The 18,651-nt window shown below is 36.7% G+C and overlaps 1 protein-coding gene across 1 annotated transcript; it reads right to left on the bottom strand.

Annotated features, from left to right (window-relative positions):
- Window positions 1-70: 70 nt before the first annotated feature.
- LOC120625630 (cathepsin L-like proteinase) lies at window positions 71-16,714 on the bottom strand. Its single transcript, XM_039892757.1, has 13 exons — window positions 16,648-16,714; window positions 16,203-16,302; window positions 14,871-14,973; window positions 12,312-12,423; window positions 9,734-9,863; window positions 8,989-9,092; window positions 7,533-7,626; window positions 6,800-6,877; window positions 5,490-5,716; window positions 3,312-3,441; window positions 2,558-2,663; window positions 1,022-1,206; window positions 71-251 (listed from the first exon to the last, which is right to left on the bottom strand). The coding sequence occupies exons 1-13, from the start codon at window positions 16,712-16,714 to the stop codon at window positions 71-73; spliced, it is 1,617 nt and encodes a 538-aa protein (XP_039748691.1).
- Window positions 16,715-18,651: the final 1,937 nt, after the last annotated feature.

Here is an 18,651-nt window from a genome sequence, read left to right on the forward strand (position 1 = left end):
GAATACTCAGAAGTATGATATGTATTTTATTTATATTTATATATGTATTTTATAAAAAATACATAGTAGTCTAAACAACAGGATAAAATGCGTTTTCTAGAATATGGCAGGTGTTGTTTCTGGCCGAGATCAGGATGTAGCCATCCTCGCCGTAGTCCTCTCCCCACGAGTTCTTGACGATCCAGTAGTCCACGCCGTCCCTCACTCCGTAGCCCACCACAGTCACCGCGTGGTTTAGAGGCTCATTGTTACTGTGGAAGAATTTTGAATTAAATCAAGTATCCTCTACGTAACGCAATTTCGATCAATAATAAACTGGACAGTCAAAAAGTATCAGATAGAAACAAGCGCTACTTAGCGGAAATTCATTATATATGTTATAAAAATTGAGCTTAATTTGCTATACTCCGCGAAAAGCAGGAGAATCTGTATTTTGTAATTTATAATTTCTTAAATTCTTATACTCCACACCAAAAAGATCTACGCACGTTTCGCTCTGAAACCGGAGCATCCTTAGATGTTGACTTTACGTGTAAGACATTTACATTGTTTATTTATTGTATGGAAAAATGTCGTTTGACACCAGTGATTGCAAGATTTACGCCTGTCGCAAGCTTGTTGCGAGATATATAATCACCCTGCAGATTTTAACCTGCGAGACTCTGGCAATCGCGACCTGAACTGCTCTTCTAAAATTCATCTGCTATTATTATAAAATGCAATGCATCTCTTGTTTTAAAAGTGTCTCATTGTAATATGGACCTTTGAAAAAGTAGATCGAAATGTTTCCTATTAGATGGCGCTACAGTCGCTATAAGACTATTACAAAAAAGGCATTTATACTAATTTCGGCATCGACGGTAGGAGAGCCGTAGCTTAATTGGTTATAGCAATCAGTCGACGATTGCCAGAGAGTCGCAGATTCAAATCATGTCGGTTCAAAAATTTTTTACATGCATTTTAAATGAATAATTCCTCAAGTGATTTGAAGTCACCACGCGGCACACAACCCTACACTTACCATGTCTGATCGTAGAAAATTCCGCTGTCGTAAGAAAATACAGCGTCGTTGGCGTTGATGGTGACAGTCACGGGGCCGTACTCGTACAGCGCTAACTTCATGGCGTTGACGCTGAGGGGGGGCACGGCGGCGAAGTCTTTGATTTTGTGTAGCTCAGTCATGTTCTCGATGCTGCACCAACCTTCCTGAAAAAAAGGTCCGATCTCCGTTCTTGAACTCGCAGTTTCACTAGTTATTCGTTTGGATTCGAGGTAGAAGTCTTGCCATCATACAACAGTTCAGCAGCAACAATATCAGAAAATTGCGACATTGTAGTGTCAATAAATTGCACAAAGTGGCACACATAGTAGCTGGAAGGGCGTTTCACACCCACAGAATTAAGAACATACAGAAACCGCGTAAACGACTAATATTGAAGCATCATAAAACAGGAGAGCCGTAGCTTAATTGGAAAAAGCGATCAGGCCGCGAGTGCTGAGAGTCGCAGGTTCGGGTCCTATGGGTTCCGAATTTTTTAATATGCATTTTAAATTTCATCATTAAATCAAGAGATAGACGTCCACTGCTGGACATGGTCTTTTGTAGGAAGTTCCAATTTCCACGATTTTGTGCCGCTTGGATCCAGCGGCTACCTGCGACACGCCTAATGTCGTCCGTCCACCTCGTCGGGGGTCGACCAACGCTGCGTTTACCAGTATTTTAAATTTATAGAATTGATAATTCCTCCAGGTGTAGGTAGGGACACTAATAAAAATTATAAAATCATAAAACAACTCCACTTAAGTTGTTGTTCTCGAACAGGCGGTTAGTTACTTCACTCCATTTAGCAGTTGACAGTTATAGAGATAGGTGTTCTAAGTACTTATGTAATATATTTTTCATCAAAATAATCATCAGTCATCTCAGTACCCATAACACAAGCTATGCTTACTTTGGGACTAGATGGAGATGTGAGTATTGTCACAGTATATTTATTTAATTGACGAAACAAGCCGATGGCCAGCCTGACAGTAAGTAGAAACCCATCGCTAGGTATGCAAGGGGCACGCCCTACAAAATGCTGCTTTGTTTCCATCAACTTGGCGTAGGTGTTAAGCCTGCATGTTCCTTTAATAACAGCAGCAACTACGCCCTTCAGATCGGAACCTCTAAATCGGATCATCTAAATTAAAAATCCACAGCACCGGCCCGAACCCCATGAGCACCAAAATTAACAACAAAATCCCGGAACACATAAAAGAAAAAGAAAGTATAAACTTATTTACAAAATCCTTAAAACATTACTTGCTGGAGAAATCTTATTATAAAATAAACGACTTCCTAAATGAGAATATTTAATATTGACAATAATAAGTCCGCCTCTCAGCCTGGTTACAGCGCTCTCACAGGGTTCCATTTCAAATGTAAACATTAATTGACATTATTTTTGAAAAATATAATAATTATAAAATCTTTATGACATTGTAATGGACTTGTAATTGAATGAATAAATAAATAAATAACACAGAAATACTGTTACTCAAATAAAATACAAACCTTGTTTAAATATAAGCCATATTCCATTTCAGATGGAATTCCATGTTCGAGAATGTATTCGAAGGTGCCGTCTATCATACCACCATCGCAGCCGTAAGTGTTAAATCTGAAAATAATCGAGACCATTTTAAGTTGAAGATTTTCCGATTGCGATTTGCGATTATATTATATCGCATTAGATTATATTGCGATTAACGAGATTGAAGCGGTAGTAGCGCATTAGGAAGCGGTTAAAGCACATTGGGTAGAAGCTCGACTTCACTTTCGGAGGGCCGAGTTCTTACTTCTCTTAAGTTATGTGCGTTTTAAGTTATTAAAATATTACTTGCTTCAACGGTGAAGGAAAACTTCGTGCACATACATAACATTAACCCATTACAGGCCCACTACGGGTCTCCTCCTACAATAAGAAGGGGTTAAGGCCGTAGGCAAGGCTAGCCCAGTGAGGATTGGTGGACTCCACACACCTTTGAGAACATTATGTAGAATCCTCGGACATGCAGGTTACGTCACGATGTTTTCCTCACCGCTAGTGATTTTTTTATTACTTAAAAAAAGCGCGTAAAATTAGATAAGTTAGAGGTGCGAGCTGGGATTCGAACTCCTACCCAATGCGCTATCACTGCACCGCTTCAATAATATTTGTGACAAATTCATCATGTCTTAATATCTCTGTCAATGCCAATCTTATCCCCTATTCTGATTTCTATAGTAATAATTATATTACTCTTGCTTAAGTCAATAAAAAATATACCCCCATGAACAGTCAACCAAAGACTGCTCAGAAAGATCCAGGTTCCGCTGCCCGACATTTTTCCGCGCCAGGGCTCCCTCCACAGCAGCGATGGTCGCAAACGACCAGCACGAACCGCATTCTGCCTGATCTAAAAAGGGCACAGAGCACTCAGTGCCGTGCATACAGGGTATGCACAGGGTACGCACAGGGTATGCACGCAGCAGGTAGATAATATAAAATGAAGAAAATATCCAGTACGAGCTATAAAAACTTAAGGATAGGCTTTGTAAAAGTTATAAAAAACTTAAAGATAGGCATTGTAAAAGTTATAAAAAACTTAAGGATAAGCATTGTAAAAGTTATAAAAAACTTAAGGATAGGCTTTGTAAGAGTTATAAAAATCTTAAGGATAGGCTTTGTAAAAGTTATAAAAAACTTAAGGATAGGCATTATAAAAGTTATGAAAACTTAAGGATAAGCATTGTAAAAGTTATAAAAAACTTAAGGATAGGCTTTGTAAGAGTTATAAAATGCCTACAGGAAGCAGGCAGGAGAAAGGCCTACTAGGAAACCCAACGGGAGATTTTCTTCATTTTATATAACCCATTATGCACGCCACTGAAAACACTAACAGCTATTTACGACCATTTTTTTACAAAATAACATCTAGCCCTGCTGAGATGTATGTTTATAAAAAAACAAAGATTATATCCCCTCACTAGGGATATAGTTAACGTGTCCAACTGCTAAGGCACTGGTACATGGAAAAGAAAAAGTTTACCCCCGCTTATTATTACACATATATTATTTCGATATTATTTCCAAAATTTAAGTGTTCAGTATAGCTAAGCCTTAAATGAGGGGATTTGCTGCTGTGCGCTGAGGAGTTCTGTCCTCTATCTCAAACCACATTCATCAGATCTACACAAAGTTTAAAAAATTAAACACATATCATAACCTCTATAGTACAAAAATAATTATTTAAATCGGTTATCATTTGTCGGAGTTTTGGTGTAAAATCGTCAAACACTTTCATCCCCTCTCCCAAAGGAACCGAGCTTAATGTCGAGATAAAACGTATCCTTTATTACTTCTAACACTTCCAAGAATATGTTTACAAAGTTTTATGAGGATCGGTCAAGTAGTTTTTGCGTGAAAGCGTTACAAACAAACTTACATTCACATTTATAATTATATTAAAATAATAATATATTAGTAGGGATTTGAGAAGGTACTTTGAATGTTATAAAAGTAATGTACCAGCGCCATCTCATTCATTCTCGTTCACAGTTTGCTAGGTGACAAACGTATTACCTACCTTGCGATAAAATAATAATAATATTTTTGGATAATATGAAATTCAGTAGCATCATAATAATCATAATCATTTATTGCAAAATACACGTCAATAAGGTTTTACATGTTGGTAGGAATCCAATGCACGCCACTGACTGTACCTAGTCAGTGGCGTGCATTGGATTCCTTACCAGGGTATGCATACTGCAGGAAAATTTAATGTAATGACTAAAATTCTCCTCCTTATATATCAATTTTAGGGTATGCAGTGCTTTTGTGCATGTATGAAGTACCACTGGGTGCAGTGTATTGCCAGTAATTTGGCAAGCAATGTTACAAAATAGATACAACCGCCCAACTAATCATCGCTTTTTAATCTTTCATAACCCAATTTCTCACACAATTTCCGTCTCCAGGGTGAAAATATAAACACCCTCACTAAGGTAACTACTATAATGAACTTCAACCCATTACCGGCCCACTACAGAGCACGGGTCTTCTCTCATCGTCAGGAGGACCTGGCCGTAGCCATATAAAAAAAAAATCAAAACTAATTTATATCAAATAGGCCTAGTTTATAAGCACTTTTGAAACGTCAAGCCAATCTGTCCAGAAGGCAGATTCTGCAGCTAAAAGAGCAGGCAAAAAAACTCAGCAGATTGCTCTTAAATCTCTTTCAACATCATTTTACAGCTTAAAAATCCATCATTTTTCCATCCTGTGAGAGATGAAAGAAGAGCGGTGAGCTTACTAGCCTTGTCATTAAATTCATCAATCGTGTAGAAACCACGACTGATTAAATGTGTTTTGAAACATTGTTTTAAACTAGGCAAAGTTATCATGTTATAAAAGCATATACCCGATATATTCTAAGGAGTATATTCAATACAAATAACTCACTTTTGACAGAGCTGATGTAACCTCTGAGCCTCATATCAAAACTCTTGGGCAACTTCTCAGCCAGGTTCTCAACCTCCTCTTCAGTATGCGGGAACGGCACGGATCCCACGTGGTCCAAAGACGGTAAAGCTCCCATTATATTAGCCAGCTCACTGTCAGTTCGGTCGGAGAACTTGTTTATGGTCAATTTGTAACCTAAATTTTTTTGATTATGGTCAATTACGCGTCTGGAAATAAGTTTTTTCATATATGAGGTCAGTGGTCATAAGTAAGTGCTGCGTTATTTTTTTATTTAATTTCTCTATAGCTTTTCTTTTTTTAAGTTTTCTTATAATACTATATTGTTTTAAAATATAACCTGTGTATATTGTTTGTCGGCCGATTGGCGCAGTGGGCAGGGACCCTGCTTTCTGAGTCCAGGCCTGTGGGTTCGATTCCTACAACTGGACAATGTTTGTGTGATGAACATGAATCTTTTTCAGTGGCTGGATGTTTCTCTATATATTATAGGTATTAATGTTATTCATTAGTTATCTTAGTACCCATAACACAACACAAGCTACGCTTACTCCGGGACTAGATGTCGATGTGTGTATTGTCGTAGTTTATTCATTTATTTATCATCAATTTGTAATAGGTTGTAAGAGATATATATTTAAAATATTATGTTTTATTGCGAGCTCGCCATCCTCAACGTTAATTAAACAAATTTAATTGATCATTGAAAAATATATATATAAACAACCTCTAAATGAAAACCGAAATAATACTTCAGAGGATTTAGAGGTACATTATTTACTGTCTCTGAGACTTATCTCTGAAACCGAAACGCTAATAGTTTTTGAATACACCATTACCATTATCATAGTTTTTACTAAAAGCATTCAGATACAGCGCTAACATCAAATGCAGAAGTTTAATCAAGTGACTCCCGTCACTTTATATAAGACATCATATAAAAGACCGACACGCTATACATACGCTACGCGATGCGTACCCAATGTATAGCGTGTCGGTCTTTTATCTTCAATTATTAGAAAATAACGGTAGAACAAGATAATAAAGACGCTCGCAATAGACGTTTATTTCACTTCAAAAGATTCCAAGGGTTGTCGTAAGGAAACACTTGTAATGTTAAGAAATTAGTTTGTATGGAAAAATAAATTTACCTCTTTTGATTTATTATGTTTACATGACAATTCCTTATGAAATATCCTTATGCACCCTTCAACATTATCTCTTAATTCCGTTACACGATGTATACATCGTAAGGTATGATTCTGATTATAGTAAAATACACATATATCTACCTCAAATTATCCTGGAGTATCTGTTTCCTAATCTCATGCTCATCGCCTCTGTACTTCTTGTTATGACGACTGACGTAACTAAAACAAAATTATGCTCCTAGTTACTAGAAACATGGTAAGTATAATAATCATAATAGTTGATAAACGACTAAGACACCGAGAGGTATGTTTGCATCGTTCGAGTTCATGTAGGACTGCGGTGCATCGATAATGCAGTCGTATTTATATCAAAATACCCACTAACTCAATGTCATGAATATCAAAAGTTTAATTATTTACCTATTTTATAAATTTAATGTAACATAGAATATATACAGACATAATAATAAAAAAATTGACGACCTCGAATTGACGCAGCGGTGAGCGCACTGGTTCTAAGTTGGAGGACTAGGGTTCGATTCCCGGCAGAGAAGAATTTTCTCTGGTCTTGTCTATTGAGAGGCTTTCCTGTTTTCCAATACCACATTTTCCAACTTAGATTGAGTACTACTGAGAAGAGATTTTATTGTGGAAACAGCTTTTAATTCCTCCATAGAGTCGTAGAGTCACGAATGACTTAACGTTTCAAAATGTTTATAAACTAGGCCTACATGAAATAAATGAATTTTGAATTTGAATTTTGAATAACAGTATCATTGCCAACATAAAAAACAAATATTCCCAAATTAAGAATTTATTCTTAATCTATTCTATAACTACCGTAAGTTAAGTGCAATATCTAAAGATTGCTTACCTGCGGAATGCACCGTCGATGTCAGATAAAATGTCCGACGAGAAACTCTCAACCATAACTGATCCAACCGCTTCAGTATCGTTACATGATTCGTCTGCAAAAACGACTAAATATATAACCGACCTTATAATATTTACGATTTCAGCCTCCCAACCAGGTGGATAAAAGACATCAAGCGAGTCGATAGGGACCGTGGATTGGATTTCGAACTCCCTACAGAAGACCTATGTCCAGTAGTGGACGTCAATGGGTTAAAGTGAAGAATCAAGAGAGTCCATTACATCATATTATAACCTTTTACCGGCCCAATACATGGCCCGGAACTCCTCCAACAATAAGAGATTTAGACCGTGGTCCACCACGCTCAGTGCGGATTCGTGGACACACGCTTTTGAGAGCATTATGGAGAGCTCCCAGGCATGTTGGTTTCCTCACAATATTTTCCTTTACCGTTGAAGAAAGTTATATTTTAATTACTTAAAACGCACATAACTTAGAAAAGTTAGTGCTGGGATTCGAGCTCAGAGCCCAAGAATGGAACCGAAGTACGTACCACTGAGCTATCACCGCTTGAGTCCATTACGTACACCTCTAAACTAGATGTGTGGTAATAAAGGCAGACTAGGTCTATTCAACGCGAAGCTTTGGACGTTTTAAAGAATCCCAAATCAAAGATTTGAAATTCTCGAATGCGTCGAGAGTCAGTGATCTCTTTTATCTTAAGTAACGGGTGCTTCTTCATCAAATCGACGTCCACTGCTGGAAATATTATAAATTTCACGGTCTTTCCATGTGTTCTACTTCGTACACGGTTCTTTTGTTTTGCATAAATCCTGCGAGAACCGTAAATTTTCCCGGGATAAAAGCAGCCTTTTTGTTCATCCAGGGTATAATCTATCTCCACTCAAAAATTCAGTCAAATTGGTTCAGTAGTTTTTGCGTGAAAGAGATACAAACATCCATCCATGCATACAAATACAAGATAATATACTGATATTATCCCGGGATAAAAATTTTTGGGATACACATTTTTGCGAGACCGTGATAGCGCAGTGTGAATCCCAGCACGCACCTGTAACTTTTCTAAGTTATGTGCGTTTTAAGTAATTAAAAATATCACTTGCTTCGACGGTGAAGGAAAACATCGTGAGGAAACCTGCATGCCTGAGAGTTCTACAAAATGTTCTCAAGTGATGTGGAGTCCACGAATCCGCACTGGGCCCGCGTGGTGGACTACGGCCTTAACCCCATCTCAATGTGGAACGAGACCCGTGCACTGTCGTGGGCGGTAATGGGTCGATATTATGATGATGAGGATGACGATGATACATTTTTATACAGACATCAATTTAGAAATGTTTAGCTCCCCTGACATTGCCAACTCTAATCGCAGCTGTTAATATTAGCGTCGTTAACAGATCTTCGCTTCGGTGGTCGTTGCGCTAGAAGTACCTACCTAGATCGAGGTATTCAAGCACAGGTTTGCTGTAGTCGTAGAACCTTTTGACAGAGTGCTGACTCACTGCTCCAATCCATAGGTTGTACACCTTTATTTCTTCACTGCAAGCAAACCCAATGTTATCTTTATTTATTTAAAATTTATAAATATTAGGCAGGCACAATAGGCGACCTTATTACTAACAAGCGTTTACTGACTACCTTTTTTTTAACTTATTTATAGCAAGTTGACGGCCAAGTGGCGCAGTGGGCAGCGACCCTGCTTTCTGAGTCCAAGGCCGTGGGTTCGATTCCCACAGCTGGAAAATGTTTGTTTTATGAGCATGAATGTTCTTCAGTGTCTGGGTGTTTATATGTATTTTATAAGTATTTATGTATATTATTCATAAAAATATTCATCAGTCATCTTAGTACTCATAACACAAGCTACGCTTACTTTGGGGCTAGATGGCGATGTGTGTCTATCTATCTATCTATCTATTAAGTATAGGCTAATTGGAGAAAGAGGCATGAGACACCAAATAAAAATAAATAAAATAAATAAATGAAGATCTCCTTAGATTAGGTTTAAAAAAAAAATTGTAGAATTGCAGTATGACCGACCACGATGCAGAAGGCCTGACCACGCTGGTATCGACATATAATGCGAAGAGATATGACTACTTGTTATTGTCTATCCATCTAGCTATTCCATCGATCTGGCACCTCAACTTCGTTCCTTCAAAAAGATTGTAGATACTTACTAAACTGGTATACTGATTCCGCCGTCTTCTTGATATACGTACAACGTTTTCTCTGTTTTCTCTTTGGCTATTTCATCTTTCTCAGCATACTCCCAAACATCGACAAATTTTCCATTGTAAAACTTTGGGCCTGGATGAAAAAGAGATTTCTCTTAGTAAAACAATAAAGCAATCATCGATGCCGCTGAGTTTGTTGTAGACTTATTTTTAGATGAGAGCGAGTTTTGGGCTCTTGTTTAAAGTTTTATATTAAAGAAAGAATGTTATATATAGCCTTAATTTTTAAATTTTATAATGCGTGTAAAAATGTTGGTTATGTCCTGCTATACTAAGACTGATAAAAAGGCATTTCGTAATTTCGGAAATGGTGATATCAGAACAGTAGCTTTGTTGGTAAAGCACTCAGGGTGCGATTGCAGGAGAGATGCGGTTCAAGTCATGCCAATTCTGAAATTTTAGTAAGCATTTTTAATTAAAAATTCGATATTTCCGTTTATGTAAAAACACTTTAATACAATTATACAATCTCACTGCAATTGACGGCCGATTGGCGCAGTTTGCAGCGACCCTGTTTTCTGAGTCCAAGGCCGTGGGTTCGATTCCCACAACTGGAAAATGTTTGTTTGATGAAAATGAAAGTTTTCCAGTGTCTGGGTGTTTATATGTATATTATAAGTATTTATGTATGTTATTCATAAAAATATCCATCAGTCATCGTAGTACCCATAACACAAGCTACGCTTACTTTGGGGCTGGATAGCGATGTGTGTTTGTCGTAGTATATTTATTATTATTATTTATTATTATTATTATTAATTAGTAAATTTTGATGTACCTATGATTCAAACGTGCTTTGTATAGTGCTATATTTTAATTATCGAACGTTCTGACTTTGATTTAGAAAGATAATTAATATTCAATCCGAAACAAATCGACATGGTAATATGAACAAAAATACTAAGAACCATTTTGGTAACAATAACATACGCAAGATTAAAGTCGTTAAATACGTCCAACGTGAATTCGTGCATCACTAAGATTGTAAAAAGAAATTTCGACGAATTGAGAACCGCTGAGGTTTGAGGTAAGGCGAGGCTTAAACCTAAAAAAGCCAACAAGAGGGACATGCCGTGGTGGTTTTTAGTTTGAAGTCAAAGTCAAAGTCAAAAACATCTTTATTCAAGTAGGCCCACAGGTGGCACTTTTGATGCGTACATAAGAACCACACGGTAGTGAGATGATGGCGATAACCACATTCGTAAACTTAAAACTAAAGCTACGAGGGTTCCAAACGCGTCCTGGTCTAAGAAGAAGCCCACAACAAACTTAGCCGGGTGTTTTTTTTTTGTTATCACCATCTCACAATGTCATTTTAAATTATTAGAAGAGCAACCTGGTTAGAGCAATAATTTACACCCAAGCTTTTTTATCGTTCACGTAGTCCTTTATACGTAGTTTGGGTATACCTCCTTTAGTCCTGAGAGTCCCACATAACCTCCGTCCTGCCCAAGGGTCGGAGGTAGCAATCACGCTTTTACCACCACGCCAAAAAACAAGGTGAGTCTCATACAACATCATCATCATCGTTTCAACCAATTGACGTCCACTGCTGGACATAGGTCTTGCTCACTGGGCTGCTTGCATCCAGCGTTTCCCAGCTACTCGCCTGTCCACCTCATTGGGGGCCGACCTACGCTGCGTTTTCCGATGCGGGGTCGCCATTCCAGCACCTTAAGACCCCAACATCCATCGGTTCTCCGAGCAATGTGACCTACCCATTGCCACTTCGGCTTTGCGACAACATGGCGATTGTTTTTTTTTACAATAATTGACAGACTAAGAACAAGGTAAACCTGAATGTAACTGAAAAATCATCGTCTATTAACCAATCAACACGTCGCAGGGCATGCAAGGAACACGTAACGTGCAACGTGCCGCCCTGTGTCCGTCACCTGAGGCGTAGGTGTTGGGTCTCATGTGCCTGTCATTACTTTGGCACCCACGCCCTTCAGACGGAACACAGCCATGTTTAGCGCCAGAAAAAGCATGTCGGTAGTGCTTCCCAGAACGAGCTCTGTCAAAAATACCTCTACTACTACTAAATATTGACGTGCCGCTCTACGCGTAGGTATGCTCGCATTAAATGTGCTAAAAATATTTTTTTCAACTATTTTAAGTTTGAACCTATTTTTAACCGGTATTTTTCATGTGGTCCCATTTAAATTATTATTGAAATCGGTCGAGCTGTAACAACAATAACACTCACAATAATGTAACCCAAAGTAGCAAGAAACCCTATAAAGTTCATTATTTAGCGTGCGCTGGGAAAAGTATTGATGATACATAAAAAACATGATTAAAGTGCTAATGATTACCTACAAAAAATCCGGAAGGGAATATATATCTAACTATCATATTTAGGTCACAATAGTAGTACGTTTGTGTTCTAAAATTTAATAAGATCGCCGGTAGTAACAAGTATTTTTTGCGTATGTTGAAGTCGGCTTTTTTTTAAATTTAATAACATCACATTTTGTACCCAAAGTTTAAAAGAAAATATTGTGAGTAAGAAACTTACCAATGTATTCATAATTGAGTTCTTCCGGTAAGATATCATACAGCGTTTTATTATCAAACAATTCTGTACACACTATTACATTTGATTCTTCTTCCGTTGTCTGCGGATGAACCTAAAAAAGATTAACTATATATGATTCTAGCATACCCAGCCCGCTTCGCCGGGCTAGATTTTGCTTTATTTTATTTAAACAATAAACATACATCATTTAATTTTTAAGTTAAGTCTCATAAAATATTAAATCATTTATTTCTCTCCGTATTCATTCTCTTCTATTATCTTCTCGAGCGGGTGAAGATCATTATCTACACCCATGTACACCCATCAATAGAATATCATCATAGTAAATAAAAGCTGTATTTTACAGTTTGACAGTTCAAAAATAGGAGTGCTCCGATCGTCACCAAACTTTACAGGATTACTCGCCAGGTCAATCCGGAGATTCCCTGAAAGTTTCATTGAAATCGGTCCAGCCGTTTCGGAGCCTATACGGAACATACCCACACACTTTCTCTTTTATATATATGTATATATAGATAGATAGTTTACTCGTTTTTTAGCGTTAGTTCTCTATGAAGAAAAGAAACGCTCTCGCTTTGCTTGTGTTAGTAATACACAATCTCAAAAAACCAAGAACCTTATTGCAGCGCCACTTACCGGATCAAATTTTTTCTGGATTTTTCTTGCTTTTAGCATTTCTATACCCTTCGTAACTTCTAGACGATAGGTCAAATTTGAATAATTAAAACAGGAATTTGCAGATACTTCATTAATTTTAAGTAAACTATTTACTTCGATATGGATCATGATAGGAAAGTCACGATCTTTAGATTATACCTTTTAAGTATATTTAATTATATATTACAACTTATAACAAAAAGCAGTTATTGTGACTTAACAGTTTGACATATAGCCTCGGGGACAGTAGTAGATTATAAAGCATCCCCCGTTCAAAATTTTCAAAATAAATTAGATGCACAGAAATCTTCCAGTTACAGTTTTATTATAAGTATAGATAGCTGGCATGTATAAAAATAAGTATTATACGAGACAAAATCTTGTAAAGATTTAGATAGCTCGTTCAGAGATATATGCTGTCTAACTGGTAGATTAAACGTATAAATTACAGCATACGAATAAAATATAGTAGCATAACTGCCCCAAAATAGCCTAACGAAAACATTGCCGCAGTGGGCGTGTGCAGTAAAGTGAGACCCACATGCGTTTTTTTTATTAACGATAGGCCAGAGCTTGACGACGATCATGCCCATTGGAGCACGCTTGCCTAGAAAAAGCCTATTCCCTCTTGACTTGAAGGTACTCAAATTATACGTGGCAGGAAACACAGTTGCCGGGATGGCGGTCCACATCTTAGTGTTTAAACACACCATACCGAAAATACGCGACCGAAATTCGTCGTGGCTACGCCTGCAATGTATTTTATTACTGATGACACACTAAACCGAAATTAAGTCGCATTATAGCGTACAGTCGAACTTCGGTCGGGCGTAAGTTTGGCACCGATTCGGCTGCAATGTTTTGTATAACAACACATTATACGCCACCAAAGTTCGGTTCGATTGTCGATAAAGATTTGGGGGTAAGGAGGCTCTTAGGATACAATGGGTGCACCTAATATTCCTCCCTGCATTTATCTTCTTGTAAAGCCTCATCAATTACTATTACTGTAAAATAGTCCATTTTTCGGGTTTCGCACCTCAAAAGGAACAACGGAACCTTAACAAGATCACTTTGTTTTGCATGCTGTGTAGATAACACAATCTAGACCCTGATTACCCACACCTAGTTACACAACTGAATTTCTGTCGCGTAAATTCGGCTCTTATCGTGTGTCATATCAGCCGAATGCGTCGGAACGTAAAATCAGCCACGGAACTTCGGACGCGTATTTTCAGCATAGTGTGTTTAAACACTTAGCGGCACGTATCAGAAACGTGGATAAATAAATTTTCATGCGTGTTGATGGAATATCAACTACATGAGGAGTTAAGTTGCTAAGAACAATAATAAATTTAGTTTTCTAGTCATATTGCTAGCAGATTAACTACCGGCCAATCATGGCTAGTCCCGTGCTGCATGACATACAGTGGAAACCAATCTTGTATTTTGCAATACAATACATTGCGCGTGCGCAAATAGACTGACTGAATTCGAATCATTTTTTTTTCTTTCGCTTTAAAATATCGCTTTATGTAAGCTAATAGACATCAATCTGTATCGCAATTTCCGGAGTGGTGTGTGGTTTTAGGTAGGTTTCGTTTAGTGTAGGTTTTACGGTAAACTAGATATGACTGATCTTTTTCAGTTAATTTCGTTTATAAAATTATTATTACGTATTTTTCGAAGGATAATAAAAAATTGCTTTGATAGCTTTCAAATATAATATTCTGCCATTATTAACTTCATTAATAATTTATGCCAGCTATTGATTAAAAAATATATACAATCTTCGCATTAAAAACCATATTTTTTTTTATTACTGATGATGAGTTAAATCTACTTACCTGATAAATGCTAAAACTTGCCGTAGGTGCTTACCTTAAATTCTCTTGCTATATCGCCGTCGTCTTCAACAACGTAATAATTTTTGACAGTACCGTCGTTGTAATCTATACGAGACCTGCTAGAGTTACCACTGTACCTATAAAATCAAATAGACCGATTTAGGCCGATCTTTTCAAGATCTTCTTGTTTTTTACTACTAAATTTACGTTATTCGTATCGTTGCAATTACTAAATATGTAGTAAAAAAATTGGTTGACTAAAACTAATAACAGGTTTCCATATATTTCCAAGGTACCCGGAAAAATGCAAAATTGAAAAAATTAAAAATTGTTTACAAGGGTAACTGGAAAAATGCAGCAAACTATACCTAAAAATTAAGTTGACGTAACATGCAACGGTTTAACTAATAGGTTGCGACGTACACTATTCATATTAACACAACATAAATCAATTTCGGGGTCATTATAAACAGATTTAGGAAGGCGAGAAACACGGATTACAAAATAATGAAATCGGTTCTTAGTTTTATTTAAAGGTATGTGCAGAATCTTTGTATGCCTAGGTAATCGTGAGGGTACAATAAAATCAAACTTAGCTTATTATAAAATAGCAAATAGGTGATCTGACGAGCCTTCTCTGTAACCGACCACAGAACATTTCGGGTCAGTTGTTGAGATATTTCTGCATATGCCTTCGTAACAAGTTGTGTTGGTTCCACTCCTATTATAGTATGTTTTATTAAAATTAATATTTTTTTTAATTTAAATAACTTAAGAAAGCGGTGATAGCCCTGTGGGTAGAACTTCCAGTTTACTTTCGTGGGGCCGAGTTCGAATCTTAGCACGCGCTTCCAACTTTTCTAATTTATGTGCATTTTAAGCAGTTATAATATCACTTGCTTCAACTGTGAAGGTAAACATCGTGAGGAAACTTGCATGGTTGATAGTTCTCCATAACGTTCTCAAACGCGAGTGGAGTCCAACGATCCGCACTGGGCCCGCGTGTTGGAATACGGCCTTAACCCCTTCTCATTGTGGGGGGAGATCCGTGCTCTGTAGTGGGCCGGTAATGGGTTGATATGAAAATGAAAAAGTTAATTGAACACCAACAGTACAACTTGTTTGTTACATACAATATTTTTTATTAATCTAGAATGAGTGTTAGTATGTTAGTGTGTGTGTGTGTGTGTGTGTGCGTGTGTGTGTGTTGTGTGTCATGTATGTGTGCCATGTATATGTGAGCATGTTATATTTGTCAATTATTAACTTATGATGAAATAACTTAAGAGATGATAGAGATGGCAAAGCTGTGTTGGACAAAAGTCCTAAAGAATCAAAGATAATAAATAAAAACTGATATTCTTACCACATCTCAAAAGGTGTAATTATACCGGCGAGGTAGTCAACTTCTTCGCCTTTGAAATAATACTCCTCGGGCCATTTTAAAGACTTTTGAACGGCAGTTTCTTAAATAAAAGAACACTTTTAAAGTAGTCAAAGTCAAACATATCTTTATTCAAGAAGGACATTAGATGGCACTTTTGATGCGTACATTACATGAGAAGTACACGGTAGTCAGACGATGGCGATAATCATATTCGTAAACTTAAAACTAAAGCTACGAGGGTTCCAAACGCTTCCTGGTCTAAGAAGAAGCTCACAACAAACTTAGCCGGGTGTATTTTTTTTTTATCACGGAGACCGCGATCAACAGCCAGTAAAATAAAAAAAACGCAACCGCATGTTAGACAAATCAAATAAAATTAAATAATTAAGTCGGAAAGCAAGAAATTTTGTGAATTGCAGCTTACCCAAAGTTAAAGGAGACCCAAGTTCGAACGAAGCCACAAGTGCCAAAATTAAAAAAAAATAAACCATTTTGGCCGGTCATTAAAACGTTAGTCCCAAAAAAATACATAAACTTTCTTTTATAGAGAACATATTTTAAGCGGTAAAAATTAATTAGATTGGACTTATCTATCGCTGCGTTAACAAATTATTAAAGCCTAAATAATTAGGGCCTTTCCAATTAAAATAAGTTTTATCAATTATTATTATCGTCCCAGTTCACCAAAATATTTTATCGAAATATTGAATATACTTCGATAAAATATTCTAGTAAATATCACAGGGGAAAAAGTTTCAAACAGATACATATATAAATAAATATACTACGACACTACACACATCGCCATCTAGCACATTAGTAAGCGTAGCTTGTGTTATGGGTACTAAGATGACTGATGAATATTTTTAATGAATAATATACATTAATAATTATAATATTATGGGAATTTAACCCACTGCCTTGGACTCAGAAGGCAGGGTCGCTGCCCACTGCGCCGATCGACCATCACACATGGTGGGTTTGTCCATATTTCAGCACAATGAGGACGTGATTTCTATTTTTCGTATTCCTTAATGTAAGTAACTTACATACAAAGCTAGTTTACGAAACTGGGACCATTTTCATTCATACTAACATCTGTACAGCGCACCTTTGCATACCTCTAGCTCCCATATCGTAAATTAACCCATATCGTATTCGTTACAAAAAAAATGCTTTATCAAACTCATTTTCATCCGTGCTTAGCTAGCTAAGTTACATGAAGCTAGCAAAGTTCGAGCTGAGCTTAGGAACACAAATTTCTCTGCATTGTCTCTGTGTCTCACACAACGTAAGCAGTAAGTCTTCAAAAAGGGTCCTCAAAAATAGGCTTAGAGATGTGTTTTGAGGGACCTGTGAATGTGTATTATGGGTTATATTACTTTGCATCTCATTCATGAAAAGAATCATAAAACATCACTTCTTTTTATATACTATCTACCTACTTATATATCTATACTTATAATAAATCTGTAACTGGAAGATTTCTGAACATTTAATATATTTTGAAAATTTTAACCGGGGGATGCTTTATAATCGATACTGAGTCCAAAACAGAGTTTTATTTAATTTTGGTCTGTCTGTCTGTCTGTCCGGGCATCACGTGAAAACTACTAAACGTATTTAAATAAAATTTGAGATTGTGGTAGCTGGCACTCCGGGTCAACATATAGGAAACTTTTTATCCCGATAAACAATAAGTTCCCTCCGGGAAACCGGATGAAGATTTTATCAATTTTACTTCATAGCTCCGTTAAATTTGAACTGATTTTAATAATAATTATTTGAAAATAATTTTTATTTGAAAATGTATACTATCAAGCATGTGTTGTATAATTTTAATGGGGATCTGATGAAGGACATAACTCTTCACAGATAATAGCAAGTCGCAAGGAATATGGGACAACGATCGAATGCATGCGTACCATCCTACTTATACTATAAATGCTAAAGATATACAATAATATAAATATTAAGTCTGATAATATACCTATCAAATTCATTTTAAATTATTCAAATTGAACCTATCGCTTAGAAGTTGCGACGGGTATAGTATATACGGCGACGACGGGACGCGAATAACATAGTTTGGAAATAAAACTGGACCTGGTAGATAGCGCTGCAATTAGTTTCTAGGATTTATTAAAATATTTAAAAGATTTCGTGCAGACGAAGTGGCGCGGGTCAGCTAGTATATATATAAGTCGAAATATTCATAGCGTCTAATATTTTATGTATTAAGTATTAACACTCTCTCAACTAAGTAAGCTGTCTCCATCGGCATAAAGCAATAAAAAATATATTACACACACTGACATATATTCGACACATTCACCTATATGAATTCATTCATTCATTCATTCAAATTCATTAACTCCCAAATTGATTCTTCCGTCTTGCTCTCGCTCATTACTATAAATACTCGCGT

This window comes from Pararge aegeria, chromosome 1 (genome assembly GCF_905163445.1).
Source record: "Pararge aegeria chromosome 1, ilParAegt1.1, whole genome shotgun sequence".
Taxonomy (NCBI): domain Eukaryota; kingdom Metazoa; phylum Arthropoda; class Insecta; order Lepidoptera; family Nymphalidae; genus Pararge; species Pararge aegeria.